Here is a 19,625-nt window from a genome sequence, read left to right on the forward strand (position 1 = left end):
GTGTTTTTTGAAGTGTTTGCTATATCAGCTGTAGTGGAAATACAATATTGTATCAAAAAAGACTGAGAATATTAGGATCATGGAGCTGATAGGTAATTTGTAATCATGAAGAAGTATGGTTAATTTTTAAGTCGTCATATTAATTTGAACAAAGCACTGTTAAAGTAGAGGTTAGAAACTTCAGATACTCAGAACTAGTGTTTACATAAATATATCTTGATATGTGAAGGAGATTAGAGTCAGATTTAGCACAGGAGGCTGTATACCTAATAGCAAAAATGGACAAAATATGATAAGAGAATATGCAAGTACACACAGAGATAGTTTGTTTTTTTTCCCAAGAGTACTTTGTATTGGTATGCCTGAAGAATACTTGCAAACCTAGAACATTAAAAGTGTTGTTCTCTGTAACTAGCTGAACATCTTCAGATTCATTTTCAAATAGCTAACAGAAAAAAGGTAATGAAATAATACAGTATCTTTTGTGCATAACTTTGATCCAGCTTCTGTGACTTCTTGGCCTTTCAAGCAATACGACAGGACCCATCAAGCGCATTTGGTAGTTTGAAACTGACTGACTGTGATGGAGAACAAGGAAAACCTATTCTGCTGGAAACAGAGAGAAGCTTCTGAGCACGAGTGTACAGCAGAGAATAGCATAATAATATTCAGAAAGATTTGAGTTTACAAAGAAAGGGAAGAAAGATACTTTGGGAAACAGAATTTTCCCCTAAGGGAAGTGTTTCTGCATCTCATTCAAAGAGTCAGTGGTTACTATTCTAAGAAAACATGTCATACAAAAGTGATACGAGTGTACGCATATGCATCTGATAGTGTGGATAAGGAAACAAGCTTCTGTCATAAAAGACCGTATTCATTTTGCAGTTAAATTTACAGTGGTCATGCCTCGTTTTGAATTCATTGCAATTCATTACCCCTGTCAGTATAAGCCAAAAAAACAAACAAAAAAAAGAATGGTTTTGACCATCTAATCCTTTAAGAACATTAAAATAGCACCTCAGAGGTCTAAACTGAACTTTAAACTATGATTTTCTTTTTTCAGTAAGTGGCATGTAACCAGCAGCAATGATGATTATCATTAAAAAATGGGGCTGTTAAAGTGAGACAGGACTCATTTTTCTAGTAACTTATGCAGGTTTGGTATAAAGTAGCTTGTCTCCAAGTTGGCAGCCATTAGAGCTCACACTAGTGTTCAAGCCAGACACTTAAAGATCTAGTATGAGTGGAAATAACAAGAGGTGATTTATTTGAAAACTGAGAAAGATCAGACAACCAAAGATGAAGAGCCACGTATGTTTTCTATTTTTCCTTCCTTCTAGAAATTAAATGTGTTATTTCCAATTAATAGCAATAGTTGGCTTTTTGTTCTTACTTTGGTAGTGTCCAAAAATAACAGTAAGTTGTGACATTTTAAAAACAGAAGATGAAATACTAGTCTCTCTAAAAATAGTCTTATGGAATTGTTACATGTGTTTAAAACTACCAGAGTAATTAGTTTGTTTTGTTCTCGTTATAAATCAGGAGTTGAATTCCTGTACCTTAGTTTTCTACCTATGGTAAGAACAACAAAAGTAGTAGCTGTGGCAAAGCAGTTTTCATTAGTCATTTTCATAAAATACTTTGAAAAGATAAATTTCTTGCATTTAAAAGGCTGCAACTTCACATGCACAGGACCATTCTGTAAAAAGCAAGAAAAATTGTCAGAAAAGCCTGTTGTATCGTTTATCTTTTCTGTGCTTGATGTAGTGTTACAAATGGGAATATTTTTGTCTGAGCTCTGAATTCAATCTTGATAAATGTCACTTAAGGTCATTATTGCTTTATATCCTCTTCATTAGCATATGAGTAATGTGTACTCAGCACTGTTCCAGCTTTGTGTTTCAGCCTTGTGAGACTATGCAAGTTTTAAACAACTTTGTTTCTAGCCTCCAGTGACTGCACTGGCAAACCTTGTTCCTGTCCCATTCTTGAAGAGACGCATCATCCAAAGGCTGGTTGCCACATCTTCCTGGGCAAATGCTCCTGGGCTGTGTCCCACACGCTCTGTGGTGCTGCACAGCTTCATGGCTTTGCACTGCAATTCTACCCATTGCACTCAGACCTTCCTCTTTTTCTATTTCTGGGGCAAGGGAGAAGGGAAGGACGATTGAGGCAAATACGGTTTGTATTGACTTCTGACAGCATGAGTCAAAGATTGACATTTTAAGTCTAAACTATAACAGAAAAACTATTGCAGTCTGCAATGTGTGTGGCTGAACCACTGCTCAAGTGAGTTGGCGGTTTGTTCATGGAAAATTTAAGTTTTAACAGCACTGGTTACCAAAATGACTTAGAAAAGTGACTGTTTCAGGATGTTTGTGATTTCTATGGGTTAAAATCATGCAACTAAGATTGAGTTTCTGAGGAGTACAAAATTCCTAAGCATAAGCTTTTTACCTTCCTCATTTACTCAATTTACCCATCTGCTTTTCTCCTTAGGTTAATGCCAGGGCAACCAAAGAATGGACCGGGAGTGAGAGCTACCCCAAGAACTAGTGTCTTGCTCTCGAGCAGGATTTTTTTGCTGGGTGGCACAGCCCGAGCTGTCGGTCTCTTTCCGTAAAGAGTTCTACAGAAGTGACAACTGAGTAGGACCAGCAACCAGCAGGGAGAGAGCCTAGGAAGATGTGGGATGATGAATTAAGTGTGGTTTTACCCAGGGGTAGTTCTGCAGGGTGTCTTGACAGCTGGAGGTGGGAAAGAAGGTCAGTAAGGTCAGTAATTACCAAACCAACTACAAGTTATGCTTTTTTTTTTTCCCCATCCCAAATATGTAGTTGATGAGAATCTTCCATGTCTGTTCAACAGCTTGCGGGTTAAAGGTAAAATATTTCTCATTTGGTGAATTTTAGAGTTCTGTGAGGACAAAAGACGTGAATGCTTAGGAACCAAAGCCATGTCATAGAGAAAACCAAGTGTGGAGCTTGTGAAATCAGCTATGGCATTTGGTTTTGGTTATTGCAAATGCATTCTTTTCTTTGAGCTGTGGTCTGACAAGAAAATGGCATGCAGGGAAGCATTATGCTATATTTTGGTGTCCAAATGCTCATCTTTTCCAAAATACCTGTTTTGTTATGCTTTTTAATTTAAATTTATCCTAATGGAGGAACAACAACAACAAAAAAGAGCAGTAGTAGATCAGTGATATGAAAAAGAAACATAAACATATTAGTAAATTTGAAGTTACCTGGCTTTCTTAAGAGGCCAAAAACTTCCATTTGACACCAAAGCATGTTGCTTTTGTAAGCAATGAAGCATTCATCACAGATTGGCTGCCTTGCTTTGCTGTAAGCCAAATTTTTTGAAAAGGTAGAAGGTACAATAGATGGAAGAGGGGTAACAACAATGAACTTAAACACATGTATTAAAACAAGCTATAGAAGTGTAAATTCTGTCCTGAAACAAACTTGCATAGATTCTTGTGCCAATCTGAACTCGTCTGTCAGCAAATTCGCATTTTGGAGCTCGTGAACTAGACTAAGGGATAAGAAGGGAATTTTTTTCTGCTTTTTACATCCTGAGGATGAGAACGTCTATAGAGAGAATTGATTCTGACATTTATTCTTAAGGTTTTTATAGTGAACTTAAGCATCTTGAACTTCTTGTTGCAGTTGGATCAGTACCATGGAATCTGAACAGGAGGATGTTGTGAAGAGTCCTACTGAAACTGTATCACACCTTGAATACAGTAAAACAACCTTGGTTTGGGCTAAATCATTACCCATGGAGAGCTGCAGAAAAACCACCATGCAGGTCAAAGACTATAAAAAAAAAAAATGAGATGGTAAAACCTATGGAGAAAATCTAGTGCAGGATTTACTTAGTCACCAGCTTGGCCTGTTTTGCCAAAGTGTGTACTTATAAATGGACGTATTAAAATCTGCACTGTTTTGTGTGGGCACGAAGCAAATGATAGGCAACCCTGAAAACCACTGTTCTGAGTCCCGACTTACTGATTTCCCATAATGGATGATGGGGAGATGACTGTCCTGCTGCATTAGCCAGTACGTACCCTGCGCACATCTAACTCAGCTTCTTTATTTAAGGTATAAAGGCAAAATCTTGTGGGGATTTTCTACTACTGGTTATTTTGGCAACAGCTGATGAATGCATATTTGAAGCTTCATTTCTCTTAAGTCCTGTGTCTTACAATTTGGCCCCCACCTAGATACAACTGTGAAAGCTGGCTGAGAGAAGAACACAATCACACAGTTAGAATTTCTTGAGATGCTATGGAACGAGCATTGGAAATAACTGTGTGGGTGTTGAGCGGGCAGGAGTACGTGGAATGCTGTTTAGACAGGTCCAGGATGCTGGAGTATTTTCCTTATGTAAACTGTCTCATTATCTGGAAAAAACATTATTTTACTGGCTGGAAGTCAAAGAAGGGGCCTCTTCGTTTGCAGAGGAAACAACAAGCATGCCTGGAAAAGACCACAGGCTTATTTATGCTACCTGCAAAGATCAGACAGTCTTTGAGGGGGATTAATAAGTAAGTATCTGAGCAGATTGATTCCGGTCTTTACAATTGCCTTCAGATGCTATTTTTTGCATGCGGCCATTTAACTAACAGTTTCTGTTGATACTTGATGTGTCCAGCTTCTTTTTCCGTTGATTGTAGAAACGAGTTGCTAAGTTCATGAACTAAATTGGAATGGTCGATATAGGACTACTTTTGCTTCTGCTTTTTTTTTTGGTGTTGGTGGTGGTGTTTTCTTTTTAAATCTACATGGCTGCTTCCCAGACAAATTCTTGGTTTAGTCTTGGTTAAAGTCTTGAATGAATTATATGATGTGGTCCTCTCATCTGGGTCAAAGGGGATACGAGAAGGATGTGAGTCTTCTCCTCTTGTAATCCCTTTTTTTCAGCTCCTCTGTCCTTTAACGGGCTTCCAAAAGCACTATAAGCTCCCAAAACGAAGTTTCAGCTTTTTGTTGCCTGGAATATTTTCTTTCCTAGAGTAGGGAGAGATAAAAAGTTTAAGTCAGGGTCTCTCTATCTAAAGCAGGTCTCCTCTTGGCCCACAAAAGAGAAGAAGAAAAGGCAAGAGAAGTATTAGGAAATAAATGTGAACTATGCTGAAAAGCCTGGCTTTCTTGTCTCTGACAATTAAGCGTTGTGCTTGAGGGCCACAACTTAGCGTCACCAGCTTCAGATTGTCTTCTATGAAGTGAAGTAGCTGAATTACTTTTTGCTTCTTAATAAAGTTATATGATCTTCCTGGTTTAAAATCAACAGTCATGGCTAGGTTGTAGCTATCAGAGGTATCATCTGGTTTCTTCTTTTTCTTTGTACTTTGTCTGCATCACTGTAACAAGCTAGTATGACGAATGTATATTGTCAAATACATGGGCCTGATTTGATTGAACCTCATGGAAATTTCCAGCTACATTGTGTTTTTGTAGGGCTGCACTTGTACTAGTGTGAATGTCATCGAGTCTGCCTTGCTGCAAACACATTTAAATTCTTCTTATTGAGCCCATGGGATCACCCCCTTCGCTATTTGCTCAAAGTAGGAAGGCTCTGCAGGAGGATCTGGATAGGCTGGACCAATGGACTGAGGCCAACTGTATGAAGTTCAACAAGGCCGAGTGCCAGGTCCTGCACCTGGGGCACAACAACCCCAAGCAGCGCTACAGGCTGGGAGATGAGTGGTTGGAAAGCTGCCTGGCTGAGAAGGGCCTGGGAATACTGGTTGATAGGCAGCTGAATATGAGCCAGCAGTGTGCTCAGGTGGCCAAGAAGGCCAACAGCATCCTGGCTTGCATAAGAAACAGTGTGGCCAGCAGGGCTAGGGAGGTGATTGTCCCCCTGTACTCAGCTCTGGTGAGGCCGCACCTCGAGTACTGTGTTCAGTTTTGGGCCCCTCGCTACAAGAAGGACATGGAGGTGCTCGAGAGAGTCCGGAGAAGGGCAACGAAGCTGGTGAGGGGTCTGGAGAACAAGTCTTACGAGGAGCGGCTGAGGGAGCTGGGGTTGTTCAGTCTGGAGAAGAGGAGGCTCAGGGGAGACCTTATCACCCTCTGCAGATACCTTAAAGGAGGCTGTAGCGAGGTGGGGGTTGGTCTATTCTCCCATGTGCCTGGTGACAGGACGAGGGGGAATGGGCTAAAGTTGCGCCAGGGGAGGTTTAAGTTGGATATTAGGAAGAACTTCTTTACCGAAAGGGTTGTTAGGCATTAGAATAGGCTGCCCAGGGAAGTGGTTCAGTCACCATCCCTGGAGGTCTTTAAAAGACGTTTAGATGTAGTCCTTAGTGATATGGTTTAGTGGAGGACTTGTTAGTGTTAGGACAGAGGTTGGACTAGGTGATCTTGGAGGTCTCTTCCAACCTAGGTGATTCTGTGAAAAAATAAGTACCCACTCTTCAAGCTTCTATTAAGGGAATGCAGGTTACGTCTCAGGACGTAACTTAACTGAAGTGAAACTGATGGTGAGGGATATCTTGCACAAAGCAAGTGTACGTTGACTTCCATCTCTACTGCTAAATATGTTTGGATTTTACCTATCCAATTTATATACACAGATGTATAGATAAAAGTCTGTATTGCATTACTTAAGTAACCTCAATAACATTTTGATATTGGTGTACAGATAACCTCTAACTGAAGAGTGAAATAGTGTTTTCAATCTCTTTTAAAATATCGGGCCCCACTCCCAGGCCATCAGTTTGGTTTCAAAGGCTGAGGTAGTGTTTCCTACGATTTCTTTATTTTTCAAACATCTCATTCTTTTTAACCTTTTTCTCTCTGACCCTCTTTTTACCCTTATTGACAGACAAATTTTTCTCTGATCTTCTCATATTTGGTTGTCTCTGACCTCTTGTTTTTTCCCTATACCTTCTCTTTTTCTTCTCCAGTTCTCTGGTCTCTGCTTTGACTTGTTTTGCCGATATTGTCTCATGTACTGTTCTCCAACTTTAAATTCTTTCTTCTCATTATTTCTGATCTGATCTTAACTGAGTTGGATCTTCTCTCACCTTCTCCTTTGCTCTTTGTACCAATTCAATGCTCCTTTAAAAAAAATCTCTTCATATTTGCTCTGCTTTAGCATACTGTGTTCTTCTGGTGCTTTTTCTCGTGTGCGCCCCCTCCGGGCCCTTCTCCGCGCGCCCCCCCCCCGGGCCCTCCTCCGGGCCCTTCTTTGTGCCCTTTTCTGTGCCCCCCTGGGGCCTTCTTTGCGCCCCCCTCGGGCCCTCCTCAGGCCCCCGTCGGGCCTTCTTCGCGCCATCTTCGGGTTCCCCTCGGACCTTCCTTGGGCCCTTCTCAGGGCCCGTCGGGCCTTCTTCGGGCCCTCCTCGGGCCTTCTTCGTGCGCCCTCCTCTGGGCCCTTCTTTGCGCCCTCCTCTGGGCCCTTCTTTGCGCCCTCCTCTGGGCCCTTCTTTGCGCCCTCCTCTGGGCCCTTCATCGGGCCCCCCTCTGGGCCCTTCATCGGGCCCCCCTCTGGGCCCTTCATCGGGCCCCCCTCTGGGACCTTCATCGGGCCCCCCCTCGGGCCTTCTTTGCGCCCTCCTCTGGGCCCTTCTTTGCGCCCTCCTCTGGGCCCTTCTTTGCGCCCTCCTCTGGGCCCTTCTTTGCGCCCTCCTCTGGGCCCTTCTTTGCGCCCTCCTCTGGGCCCTTCTTTGCGCCCTCCTCTGGGCCCTTCTTTGCGCCCTCCTCTGGGCCCTTCTTTGCGCCCTCCTCTGGGCCCTTCTTTGCGCCCTCCTCTGGGCCCTTCTTTGCGCCCTCCTCTGGGCCCTTCTTTGCGCCCTCCTCTGGGCCCTTCTTTGCGCCCTCCTCTGGGCCCTTCTTTGCGCCCTCCTCTGGGCCCTTCTTTGCGCCCTCCTCTGGGCCCTTCTTTGCGCCCTCCTCTGGGCCCTTCTTTGCGCCCTCCTCTGGGCCCTTCTTTGCGCCCTCCTCTGGGCCCTTCTTTGCGCCCTCCTCTGGGCCCTTCTTTGCGCCCTCCTCTGGGCCCTTCTTTGCGCCCTCCTCTGGGCCCTTCTTTGCGCCCTCCTCTGGGCCCTTCTTTGCGCCCTCCTCTGGGCCCTTCTTTGCGCCCTCCTCTGGGACCTTCTTTGCGCCCTCCTCTGGGCCCTTCTTTGCGCCCTCCTCTGGGACCTTCATCGGGCCCCCCTCTGGGACCTTCATCGGGCCCCCCTCTGGGACCTTCTTTGCGCCCCCCCTCGGGCCTTCTTTGCGCCCCCCTCGGGCCTTCTTTGCGCCCTCCTCGGGCCCCCCTCGGGCCTTATTCGGGTCCTCCTCTGGGCCCTTATTCGGGTCCTCCTCTGGGCCCTTATTCGGGTCCTCCTCTGGGCCCTTATTCGGGTCCTCCTCTGGGCCCTTATTCGGGTCCTCCTCTGGGCCCTTATTCGGGTCCTCCTCTGGGCCCTTATTCGGGTCCTCCTCTGGGCCCTTCTTTGCGCCCTCCTCTGGGCCCTTCTTTGCGCCCTCCTCTGGGCCCTTCTTTGCACCCTCCTCTGGGCCCTTCTTTGGGCCCTCCTCTGGGCCCTTCTTTGGGCCCTTCTTTGCGCCCCCCTCGGGCCTTCTTTGCGCTCCCCTCGGGCCTTCTTTGCGCTCCCCTCAGACCTTTTTCGGGCCCTTCTTGGGTCTTCTTTGCGCCCCCCTCGGGTTCCCCTCGGGCCTTTTTCGGGCCCTTCTTGGGTCTTCTCTGCGCCCCCCTCGGGCCTTTTTTGGGCCCTTCTTGGGTATTCTCTGCGCCCCCCTCGGGCCTTTTTCGGGCCCTTCTTGGGTCTTCTCCGCACCCTTCTTTGAGCCCTCCTCAGGTCTTCTTTGCGCCCCCCTCGGGCCCTTTTTCGGGCCCTCCTCGGGCCTTCTCTGCGCCCTCCTCGGGCCTTCTCTGCGCCCTCCTCGGGCCATCTTTGCGCCCTCCTCGGGCCTTCTTCGGTCCCTCCTCTGGGCCCTTCTTTGCGCCCTCCTCAGGCCCCCCTCAGTACTTCTTTGCGCCTTCATCTGGGCCCTTCTTTGCGCCCCCCTCAGGCCTTTTTCGGGCCCTTCTTGGGTCTCCTCGGGCCTTCTTTGGGCCCTCCTCGGGCCATCTTTGCGCCCTCCTCGAGCCGTCTTTGCGCCCTCCTCTGGGCCCTTCTTTGTGCCCCCCTCGGGCCTTCTTTGCACCCTCCTCGGGCCCCCCTTGGGCCTTCTTTGGGTCCTCCTCCGGGCTCTTCTTCGCGCCCTCCTCGGGCCTTCTGCGTGCCCTCCTCGGGCCTTCTTTGCGCCCTCCTCTGGGCCCTTCTTTGCGCCCCCCTCGGGCTGTCTTTGCGCCCCCCTCGGGACTTCTTTCGGCCCTTAGGCTTCCTCGGGCCTTCTTCGGGTCCTCCTCTGGGTCCTTCTTTGGGCCCTTCTTTGAGCCCTCCTTGGGCCCTTCTTTGAGCCCTCCTTGGGCCCTTCTTTGAGCCCTCCTTGGGCCTTCTTTGAGCCCTCCTCGGGCCTTCTTTGAGCCCTCCTCGGGTTCCCCTCGGGCCGTCTTTGCGCCCCCCTTCAGGCCTTCTTTGCGCCCCCCTCGGGCCTTTTTCGGGCCCTTCTTGGGTCTTCTCCGCACCCTTCTTTGCGCCGCCCTCGGGCCTTCTTTGCGCCCTCCTCGGGTCTTCTTCGGGCCCTTCTCTGGGCCCTTCTTTGTGCTGCCCTCTGGGCCCTTCTTTGCGCCCTCCTCAGGCCCTCCTCGGGCCGTCTTTGCGCCCCTCCTCGGGCCTTCTTCGGGCCCTCCTCTGGGCTCTTCTTTGCGTCCCCCTCGGGCCTTCTTTGGGCCGCCCTTGGGCCTTCTCTGCGCCCTCCTTGGGCCCCCCTCGGGCCTTCTTCGCGCGCCCCCCTCGAGCTCTCCTTGGGCCTTGTTTGGGCCCTCCTCAGGCCTTCCTCGGGGCCCTCCTCGGGGCTTCTTCGGGCCCTCCTCTGGCCCTTTTTTGCGCCTTCCTTTGGGCCCTTTTTCGGGCCCTCCTCGGGCCTTCTTTGCACCCTCCTCGGGCCCCCCTCGAGCCGTCTTTGGGCCCCACCTCGGGCCTTCTTCGGGCCCTCCTCTGGGCCCTTCTTTGCGCCCACCTTGGGCCTTGTTTGTGCCCCCCTTGGGCCTTCTTTGCACCCTCCTCGGGCCCCCCTCGGGCCGTCTTTAGGTCCCCCTCGGGCTGTCTTTGCGCCCCCCTCAGGCCTTCTTTGCGCTCTCCTCAGGCCTTCTTTTGGCCCTTAGGCTTCCTCGGGCCCTCCTCTGGGCCCTCCTCTGGGCCCTCCTCTGGGCCCTTCTTTGCGCCCTCCTCTGGGCACTTCTTTGGGCCCTTCTTTGCGCCCTCCTCGGGTTCCCCTCTCGGCCTTCTTTGCGCCCCCCCTCGGGCCTTCTTCGGGCCCTTTTTGGGTCTTCTCCGCACCCTTCTTTGTGCCCCCCTCGGGCCTTCTTTGCGCCCCCCTCGGGCCTTCTTTGGGCCCTTTTTGGGTCTTCTCCGCACCCTTCTTTGCGCCCTCCTCGGGCCCTCTTCGGGCCCTCCTCTAGACCCTTCTTTGCACCCTCCTCGGGCCCCCCTCGGGCCTTCTTTGCGCCTTCATCTGGGCCCTTCTTTGCGCCCCCCTCAGGCCTTTTTTGGGCCCTTCTTGGGTCTTCTCCGCACCCTTCTTCGGGCCCTCCTCGGGCCGTCTTTGGGCCCCCCTCAGGCCGTCTTTGCGCCCTCCTTGGGCCCCCCTCGGGCCGTCTTTGGGCCCTTAGGCTTCCTCAGGCCTTCTTCGGGTCCTCCTCTGGGCCCTTCTTTGGGCCCCTCTTTGCGCCCTCCTCGGGCCTTCTTTGAGCCCTCCTTGGGCCTTCTTTGTGCCCCCCCCCGCCCCTCGGGCCTTTTTCGGGCCCTTCTTGGGTCTTCTCCGCACCCTTCTTTGCGCCCTCCTCGGGCCGTCTTTGCGCCCTCCTCGGGCCTTCTTCGGGCCCTCCTCTGGGCCCTTCTTTGCGCCCCCCTCAGGCCTTTTTTGGGCCCTTCTTGGGTCTTCTCCGCACCCTTCTTCGGGCCCTCCTCGGGCCGTCTTTGCGCCCTCCTCTGGGCCCTTCTTTGCGCCCCCCTCGGGCCTTCTTTGCACCCTCCTCGGGTCCCCCTTGGGCCTTCTTCGGGTCCCCCTTGGGCCTTCTTCGGGTCCTCCTCCGGGCTCTTCTTTGCGCCCTCCTCGGGCCTTCTGCGTGCCCTCCTCGGGCCTTCTGCGTGCCCTCCTCGGGCCTTCTTTGCGCCCTCCTCTGGGCCCTTCTTTGCGCCCGTCTTTGCGCCCCCCTCGGGCCGTCTTTGCGCCCCCCTCGGGCCTTCTTTCGGTCCTTAGGCTTCCTCGGGCGTTCTTCATGTCCTCCTCTGGGTCCTTCTTTGGACCCTTCTTTGCACCCTCCTCTGGGTCCTTCTTTGGGCCCTTCTTTGCACCCTCCTCTGGGTTCTTCTTTGGGCCCTTCTTTGAGCCCTCCTTGGGCCTTCTTTGAGCCCTCCTTGGGCCTTCTTTGAGCCCTCCTCGGGTTCCCCTTCGGGCCTTCTTTGCGCCCCCCTTCGGGCCTTCTTTGCGCCCCCCTCGGGCCTTTTTCGGGCCCTTCTTGGGTCTTCTCCGCACCCTTCTTTGCACCGTCCTCGGGCCTTCTTTGCGCCCTCCTCAGGCCTTCTTTGTGCCCTCCTCGGGTCTTCTTCGGGCCCTTCTCTGGGCCCTTCTTTGGGCTGCCCTCTGGGCCCTTCTTTGCGCCCTCCTCGGGCCATCTTTGCGCCCCTCCTCGGGCCTTCTTCGGGCCCTCCTCTGGGCTCTTCTTTGCGTCCCCCTCGGGCCTTCTTTGGGCCCCCCTTGGGCCTTCTTCGCACCCTCCTTGGGCCCCACTCGGGCCTTCTTCGCGCGCCCCCCTCGAGCTCTCCTTGGGCCTTGTTTGGGCCCTCCTCGGGCCTTCCTCGGGGCCCTCCTCGGGGCTTCTTCGGGCCCTCCTCTGGCCCTTTTTTGCGCCCTCCTTTGGGCCCTTTTTCGGGCCCTCCTCGGGCCTTCTTTGCGCCCTCCTCGGGCCCCCTTGGGCCTTCTTCGCGTGTCCTCCTAAGGCCTTCTTCGGGTCCTTCTTTGCGCCCTCCTTGGGCCTTCTTTGCGCTCTCCTCGGGCTTCCCTCGGGCCTTCTCTGCGCCCCCCTCGGGCCCTCCTCTGGGCTTTCTTTGTGCCCTCCTTGGGTGTTCTTTGCGCCCCACTCGGGCCCTTCTTCGCACACCCTCCTTGGGCCTTCTCCGCGCCCCCCTCGGGCCCTCCTCGGGCCTTCTTTGCGCTCTCCTCGGGTTCCCCTCGGTCCTTCTTTGCACCCTCCTCGGTCCTTCTTTGCGCCCTCCTTGGGCCCCCCTCGGGCCGTCTTTGGGCCCCACCTCGGGCCTTCTTCGGGCCCTCCTCTGGGCCCTTCTTTGCGCCCACCTTGGGCCTTGTTTGTGCCCCCCTCGGGCCTTCTTTGCACCCTCCTCGGGCCCCCCTCGGGCCGTCTTTAGGCCCCCCTCGGGCCGTCTTTACGCCCCCCTCAGGCCTTCTTTGCACTCTCCTCAGGCCTTCTTTTGGCCCTTAGGCTTCCTCGGGCCTTCTTCGGGCCCTCCTCGGGCCTTCTTCGTGCACCCTCCTCTGGGCCCTCCTCTGGGCCCTCCTCTGGGCCCTTCTTTGCGCCCTCCTCTGGGCCCTTCTTTGCGCCCTCCTCTGGGCCCTTCTTTGGGCCCTTCTTTGCGCCCTCCTCGGGTTCCCCTCGGGCTTTCTTTGGGCCCTTTTTGGGTCTTCTCCGCACCCTTCTTTGTGCCCTGCTCGGGCCTTCTTTGTGCCCTGCTCGGGCCTTCTTTGCGCCCCCCTCGGGCCTTCTTCGGGCCCTTTTTGGGTCTTCTCCGCACCCTTCTTTGCGCCCTCCTTGGGCCTTCTTTGCGCCCTCCTCGGGCCCTCTTCGGGCCTTCTTTGCGCCTTCATCTGGGCCCTTCTTTGCGTCCCCCTCAGGCCTTTTTCGGGCCCTTCTTGGGTCTTCTCCGCACCCTTCTTCGGGCCCTCCTCGGGCCGTCTTTGCGCCCCCCTCGGGCCTTCTTTGCACCCTCCTCGGGCCCCCCTTGGGCCTTCTGCGTGCCGTCCTCGGGCCTTCTTTGTGCCCTCCTCTGGGCCCTTCTTTGCGCCCGTCTTTGCGCCCCCCTCGGGCCGTCTTTGCGCCCCCCTCGGGCCTTCTTTCGGTCCTTAGGCTTCCTCGGGCGTTCTTCGGGTCCTCCTCTGGGTCCTTCTTTGGGCCCTTCTTTGAGCCCTCCTTGGGCCTTCTTTGAGCCCTCCTCGGGTTCCCCTCGGGCCGTCTTTGCGCCCCCCTTCAGGCCTTCTTTGCGCCCCCCTCGGGCCTTTTTCGGGCCCTTCTTGGGTCTTCTCCGCACCCTTCTTTGCGCCGTCCTCGGGCCTTCTTTGCGCCCTCCTCGGGTCTTCTTCGGGCCCTTCTCTGGGCCCTTCTTTGTGCTGCCCTCTGGGCCCTTCTTTGCGCCCTCCTCAGGCCCTCCTCGGGCCGTCTTTGCGCCCCTCCTCGGGCCTTCTTTGGGCACCCCTTGGGCCTTCTTCGCGCCCTCCTTGGGCCCCCCTCGGGCCTTCTTCGCGCGCAGCCCTCGAGCTCTCCTTGGGCCTTGTTTGGGCCCTCCTCGGGCCTTCCTCGGGGCCCTCCTCGGGGCTTCTCCGCACCCTTCTTTGTGCCCTGCTCGGGCCTTCTTTGCGCCCCCCTCGGGCCTTCTTCGGGCCCTTTTTGGGTCTTCTCCGCACCCTTCTTTGCGCCCTCCTCGGACCTTCTTTGCGCCCTCCTCGGGCCCTCTTCGGGCCCTCCTCTAGGCCCTTCTTTGCGCCCTCCTCGGGCCCCCCTTGGGCCTTCTTTGCGCCTTCATCTGGGCCCTTCTTTGCGCCCCCCTCAGGCCTTTTTCGGGCCCTTCTTGGGTCTTCTCCGCACCCTTCTTCGGGCCCTCCTCGGGCCGTCTTTGCGCCCTCCTCTGGGCCCTTCTTTGCGCCCCCCTCGGGCCTTCTTTGCACCCTCCTCAGGCCCCCCTTGGGCCTTCTGCGTGCCCTCCTCTGGGCCCTTCTTTGCGCCCTCCTCTGGGCCCTTCTTTGCGCCCTCCTCTGGGCCCTTCTTTGCGCCCGTCTTTGCGCCCCCCTCGGGCTGTCTTTGCGCCCCCCTCGGGCCTTCGTTCAGCCCTTAGGCTTCCTCGGGCGTTCTTCAGGTCCTCCTCTGGGTCCTTCTTTGGGCCCTTCTTTGCACCCTCCTCTGGGTCCTTCTTTGGGCCCTTCTTTGCACCCTCCTCTGGGTTCTTCTTTGGGCCCTTCTTTGAGCCCTCCTTGGGCCTTCTTTGAGCCCTCCTTGGGCCTTCTTTGAGCCCTCCTTGGGCCTTCTTTGAGCCCTCCTCGGGTTCCCCTCGGGCCGTCTTTGCGCCCCCCTTCAGGCCTTCTTTGCGCCCCCCTCGGGCCTTTTTCGGGCCCTTCTTGGGTCTTCTCCGCACCCTTCTTTGCACCGTCCTCGGGCCTTCTTTGCGCCCTCCTCAGGCCTTCTTTGTGCCCTCCTCGGGTCTTCTTCGGGCCCTTCTCTGGGCCCTTCTTTGGGCTGCCCTCTGGGCCCTTCTTTGCGCCCTCCTCGGGCCATCTTTGCGCCCCTCCTCGGGCCTTCTTCGGGCCCTCCTCTGGGCTCTTCTTTGCGTCCCCCTCGGGCCTTCTTTGGGCCCCCCTTGGGCCTTCTTCGCGCCCTCCTTGGGCCCCACTCGGGCCTTCTTCGCGCGCCCCCCTCGAGCTCTCCTTGGGCCTTGTTTGGGCCCTCCTCGGGCCTTCCTCGGGGCCCTCCTCGGGGCTTCTTCGGGCCCTCCTCTGGCCCTTTTTTGCTCCCTCCTTTGGGCCCTTTTTCGGGCCCTCCTCGGGCCTTCTTTGCGCCCTCCTCGGGCCCCCTTGGGCCTTCTTCGCGTGTCCTCCTAAGGCCTTCTTCGGGTCCTTCTTTGCGCCCTCCTTGGGCCTTCTTTGCGCTCTCCTCGGGCTTCCCTCGGGCCTTCTCTGCGCCCCCCTCGGGCCCTCCTCTGGGCTTTCTTTGTGCCCTCCTTGGGTGTTCTTTGCGTCCTACTCGGGCCCTTCTTCGCACACCCTCCTTGGGCCTTCTCCGCGCCCCCCTCGGGCCCTCCTCGGGCCTTCTTTGCGCTCTCCTCGGGTTCCCCTTGGTCCTTCTTTGCACCCTCCTCGGTCCTTCTTTGCGCCCTCCTCGGGCCCCCCTCGGGCCGTCTTTGGGCCCCACCTCGGGCCTTCTTCGGGCCCTCCTCTGGGCCCTTCTTTGCGCCCACCTTGGGCCTTGTTTGTGCCCCCCTCGGGCCTTCTTTGCACCCTCCTCGGGCCCCCCTCGGGCCGTCTTTAGGCCCCCCTCGGGCCGTCTTTACGCCCCCCTCAGGCCTTCTTTGCGCTCTCCTCAGGCCTTCTTTTGGCACTTAGGCTTCCTCGGGCCCTCCTCTGGGCCCTCCTCTGGGCCCTCCTCTGGGCCCTCCTCTGGGCCCTTCTTTGCGCCCTCCTCTGGGCCCTTCTTTGCGCCCTCCTCTGGGCCCTTCTTTGCGCCCTCCTCTGGGCCCTTCTTTGCGCCCTCCTCTTGGCCCTCCTCTGGGCCTTTCTTTGGGCCCTTCTTTGGGCCCTTCTTTGCGCCCTCCTCTGGGCCCTTCTTTGGGCCCTTCTTTGCGCCCTCCTCGGGTTCCCCTCGGGCCTTCTTTGGGCCCTTTTTGGGTCTTCTCCGCACCCTTCTTTGTGCCCTGCTCGGGCCTTCTTTGTGCCCTGCTCGGGCCTTCTTTGCGCCTCCCTCGGGCCTTTTTCGGGCCCTTTTTGGGTCTTCTCCGCACCCTTCTTTGCGCCCTCCTCGGGCCTTCTTTGCGCCCTCCTCGGGTCCTCTTCGGGCCTTCTTTGCGCCTTCATCTGGGCCCTTCTTTGCGTCCCCCTCAGGCCTTTTTCGGGCCCTTCTTGGGTCTTCTCCGCACCCTTCTTCGGGCCCTCCTCGGGCCGTCTTTGCGCCCCCCTCGGGCCTTCTTTGCACCCTCCTCGGGCCCCCCTTGGGCCTTCTGCGTGCCCTCCTCGGGCCTTCTTTGTGCCCTCCTCTGGGCCCTTCTTTGCGCCCGTCTTTGCGCCCCCCTCGGGCTGTCTTTGCGCCCCCCTCGGGCCTTCTTTCAGCCCTTAGGCTTCCTCGGGCGTTCTTTGGGTCCTCCTCTGGGTCCTTCTGTGGGCCCTTCTTTGCACCCTCCTCTGGGTTCTTCTTTGGGCCCTTCTTTGAGCCCTCCTTGGGCCTTCTTTGAGCCCTCCTTGGGCCTTCTTTGAGCCCTCCTCCGGTTCCCCTCGGGCCGTCTTTGCGCCCCCCTTCGGGCCTTCTTTGCGCCCCCCTCGGGCCTTTTTCGGGCCCTTCTTGGGTCTTCTCCGCACCCTTCTTTGCACCCTCCTCGGGCCTTCTTTGCGCCCTCCTCAGGCCTTCTTTGTGCCCTCCTCGGGTCTTCTTCGGGCCCTTCTCTGGGCCCTTCTTTGGGCTGCCCTCTGGGCCCTTCTTTGCGCCCTCCTCGGGCCATCTTTGCGCCCCTCCTCGGGCCTTCTTCGGGCCCTCCTCTGGGCTCTTCTTTTCGCCCCCCTCGGGCCTTCTTTGGGCCCCCCTTGGGCCTTCTCTGCACCCTCCTTGGGCCCTCCTCGGGCCTTCTTCGCGCGCCCTCCTTGGGCCCCCCTCGGGCCTTCTTCGCGCGCCCCCCTCGAGCTCTCCTTGGGTCTTGTTTGGGCCCTCCTCGGGCCTTCCTCGGGGCCCTCCTCGGGGCTTCTTCGGGCCCTCCTCTGGCCCTTTTTTGCACCCTCCTTTGGGCCCTTTTTCGGGCCCTCCTCGGGCCTTCTTTGCGCTCTCCTCGGGCTTCCCTCGGGCCTTCTCTGCGCCCCCCTCGGGCCCTCCTCTGGGCTTTCTTTGTGCCCTCCTTGGGTGTTCTTTGCGCCCCACTCGGGCCCTTCTTCGCACACCCTCCTTGGGCCTTCTCCACGCCCCCCTCGGGCCCTCCTCGGGCCTTCTTTGCGCTCTCCTCGGGTTCCCCTCGGTCCTTCTTTGCACCCTCCTCGGTCCTTCTTTGCGCCCTCCTCGGGCCCCCCTCAGGCCGTCTTTGGGCCCCACCTCGGGCCTTCTTCGGGCCCTCCTCTGGGCCCTTCTTTGCGCCCACCTTGGGCCTTGTTTGTGCCCCCCTCGGGCCTTCTTTGCACCCTCCTCGGGCCCCCCTCGGGCCGTCTTTAGGCCCCCCCTCGGGCCATCTTTGCACCCCCCTCAGGCCTTCTTTGCGCTCTCCTCAGGCCTTCTTTTGGCCCTTAGGCTTCCTCGGGCCTTCTTCGGGCCCTTCTTTGCGCCCTCCTCTGGGCCCTTCTTTGCGCCCTCCTCTGGGCCCTTCTTTGCGCCCTCCTCTGGGCCCTTCTTTGGGCCCTTCTTTGCGCCCTCCTCGGGTTCCCCTCGGGCCTTCTTTGCGCCCCCCCTCGGGCCTTCTTCGGGCCCTTTTTGGGTCTTCTCCGCACCCTTCTTTGTGCCCTGCTCGGGCCTTCTTTGCGCCCCCCTCGGGCCTTCTTCGGGCCCGTTTTGGGTCTTCTCCGCACCCTTCTTTGCGCCCTCTTCGGGCCCTCCTCTAGGCCCTTCCTTGCGCCCTCCTCAGGCCCCCCTCGGGCCTTCTTTGCGCCTTCATCTGGGCCCTTCTTTGCGCCCCCCTCAGGCCTTTTTCGGGCCCTTCTTGGGTCTTCTCCGCACCCTTCTTCGGGCCCTCCTCGGGCCGTCTTTGGGCCCCCCTCGGGCCGTCTTTGCGCCCTCCTTGGGCCCCCCTCGGGCCGTCTTTGGGCCCTTAGGCTTCCTCAGGCCTTCTTCGGGTCCTCCTCCGGGCCCTTCTTTGCACCCTCCTCTGGGCCCTTCTTTGGGCCCCTCTTTTCGCCCTCCTCGGGCCTTCTTTGAGCCCTCCTTGGGCCTTCTTTGTGCCCCCCCCCCCCCCCTCGGGCCTTCTTCGGGCCCTCCTCTGGGCCCTTCTTTGCACCCTCCTCGGGCCCCCCTTGGGCCTTCTTTGCGCCTTCATCTGGGCCCTTCTTTGCGCCCCCCTCAGGCCTTTTTCGGGCCCTTCTTGGGTCTTCTCCGCACCCTTCTTCGGGCCCTCCTCGGGCCGTCTTTGCGCCCTCCTCTGGGCCCTTCTTTGCGCCCCCCTCGGGCCTTCTTTGCACCCTCCTCGGGCCCCCCTTGGGCCTTCTTCGGGTCCTCCTTCGGGCTCTTCTTCGCGCCCTCCTCGGGCCTTCTGCGTGCCCTCCTCGGGCCTTCTTTGCGCCCTCCTCTGGGTCCTTCTTTGGGCCCGTCTTTGCGCCCCCCTCGGGCCGTCTTTGCGCCCCCCTCGGGCCTTCTTTTGGCCCTTAGGCTTCCTCGGGCGTTCTTTGGGTCCTCCTCTGGGTCCTTCTTTGGGCCCTTCTTTGCACCCTCCTCTGGGTCCTTCTTTGGGCCCTTCTTTGCACCCTCCTCTGGGTCCTTCTTTGGGCCCTTCTTTGAGTCCTCCTTGGGCCTTCTTTGAGCCCTCCTCGGGTTCCCCTCGGGCCGTCTTTGCGCCCCCCTTCGGGCCTTCTTTGCGCCCCCCTCGGGCCTTTTTCGGGCCCTTCTTGGGTCTTCTCCGCACCCTTCTTTGCGCCCTCCTCGGGCCTTCTTTGCGCCCTCCTCGGGCCATCTTTGCGCCCCTCCTCGGGACTTCTTCGGGCCCTCCTCTGGGCTCTTCTTTGCGTCCCCCTCGGGCCTTCTCTGCGCCCTCCTTGGGCCCTACTCGGGCCTTCTTCGCGCTCCCTCCTTGGGCCCCCCTCGGGCCTTCTTCGCGCGCCCCCCTCGAGCTCTCCTTGGGCCTTGTTTGGGCCCTCCTCGGGCCTTCCTCGGGGCCCTCCTCTGGCCCTTTTTTGCGCCCTCCTTTGGGCCCTTTTTCAGGCCCTCCTCGGGCCCCCTTGGGCCTTCTTCGCGTGTCCTCCTAAGGCCTTCTTCGGGCCCTTCTTTGCACTCTCCTCGGGCTTCCCTCGGGCCTTCTCTGCGCCCCCCTCGGGCCCTCCTCTGGGCTTTCTTTGTGCCCTCCTTGGGTGTTCTTTGCGTCCTACTCGGGCCCTTCTTCGCACACCCTCCTTGGGCCTTCTCCGCGCCCCCCTCGGGCCCTCCTCGGGCCTTCTTTGCGCTCTCCTCGGGTTCCCCTCGGTCCTTCTTTGCACCCTCCCCCGTCCTTCTTTGCGCCCTCCTCGGGCCCCCCTCGGGCCTTCTTTGCGCTCTCCTCGGGTTCCCCTCGGTCCTTCTTTGCACCCTCCTCGGTCCTTCTTTGCGCCCTCCTCGGGCCCCCCTCGGGCCGTCTTTGGGCCCCACCTCGGGCCTTCTTCGGGCCCTCCTCTGGGCCCTTCTTTGCGCCCACCTTGGGCCTTGTTTGTGCCCCCCTCGGGCCTTCTTTGCACCCTCCTCGGGCCCCCCTCGGGCCGTCTTTAGGCCCCCCTCGGGCCGTCTTTACGCCCCCCTCAGGCCTTCTTTGCGCTCTCCTCAGGCCTTCTTTTGGCACTTAGGCTTCCTCGGGCCTTCTTCGGGCCGTCCTCGGGCCTTCTTCGGGCCCTCCTCTGGGCCCTCCTCTG

General features: G+C 56.9%; 3 protein-coding genes across 3 annotated transcripts; all 3 read right to left on the reverse strand.

Moving 5' to 3' along the window:
- Window positions 1-4,940: 4,940 nt before the first annotated feature.
- LOC121067758 (octapeptide-repeat protein T2-like) lies at window positions 4,941-8,915 on the reverse strand. The gene is made up of 4 exons (XM_040552596.1): window positions 8,625-8,915; window positions 8,283-8,455; window positions 7,724-8,156; window positions 4,941-5,015 (listed from the first exon to the last, which is right to left on the reverse strand). Exons 1-4 carry the CDS (start codon window positions 8,913-8,915, stop codon window positions 4,941-4,943), a joined length of 972 nt encoding a protein of 323 aa, XP_040408530.1.
- A 70-nt stretch (window positions 8,916-8,985) lies between these two features.
- Window positions 8,986-12,953, reverse strand: LOC121067759 (ribosome-binding protein 1-like). Its single transcript, XM_040552597.1, has 3 exons — window positions 12,781-12,953; window positions 11,100-12,490; window positions 8,986-10,088 (listed from the first exon to the last, which is right to left on the reverse strand). The coding sequence occupies exons 1-3, from the start codon at window positions 12,951-12,953 to the stop codon at window positions 8,986-8,988; spliced, it is 2,667 nt and encodes an 888-aa protein (XP_040408531.1).
- Window positions 12,954-12,976: 23 nt separating this feature from the next.
- LOC121067760 (collagen alpha-1(II) chain-like) lies at window positions 12,977-18,700 on the reverse strand. Its single transcript, XM_040552598.1, has 4 exons — window positions 18,213-18,700; window positions 15,796-16,948; window positions 14,254-15,092; window positions 12,977-13,814 (listed from the first exon to the last, which is right to left on the reverse strand). Exons 1-4 carry the CDS (start codon window positions 18,698-18,700, stop codon window positions 12,977-12,979), a joined length of 3,318 nt encoding a protein of 1,105 aa, XP_040408532.1.
- Between the last annotated feature and the right edge of the window lie 925 nt (window positions 18,701-19,625).

The sequence above is a fragment of the Cygnus olor genome, chromosome 3 (assembly GCF_009769625.2).
Source record: "Cygnus olor isolate bCygOlo1 chromosome 3, bCygOlo1.pri.v2, whole genome shotgun sequence".
In the NCBI taxonomy this organism is placed as follows: Eukaryota; Metazoa; Chordata; class Aves; order Anseriformes; family Anatidae; genus Cygnus; species Cygnus olor.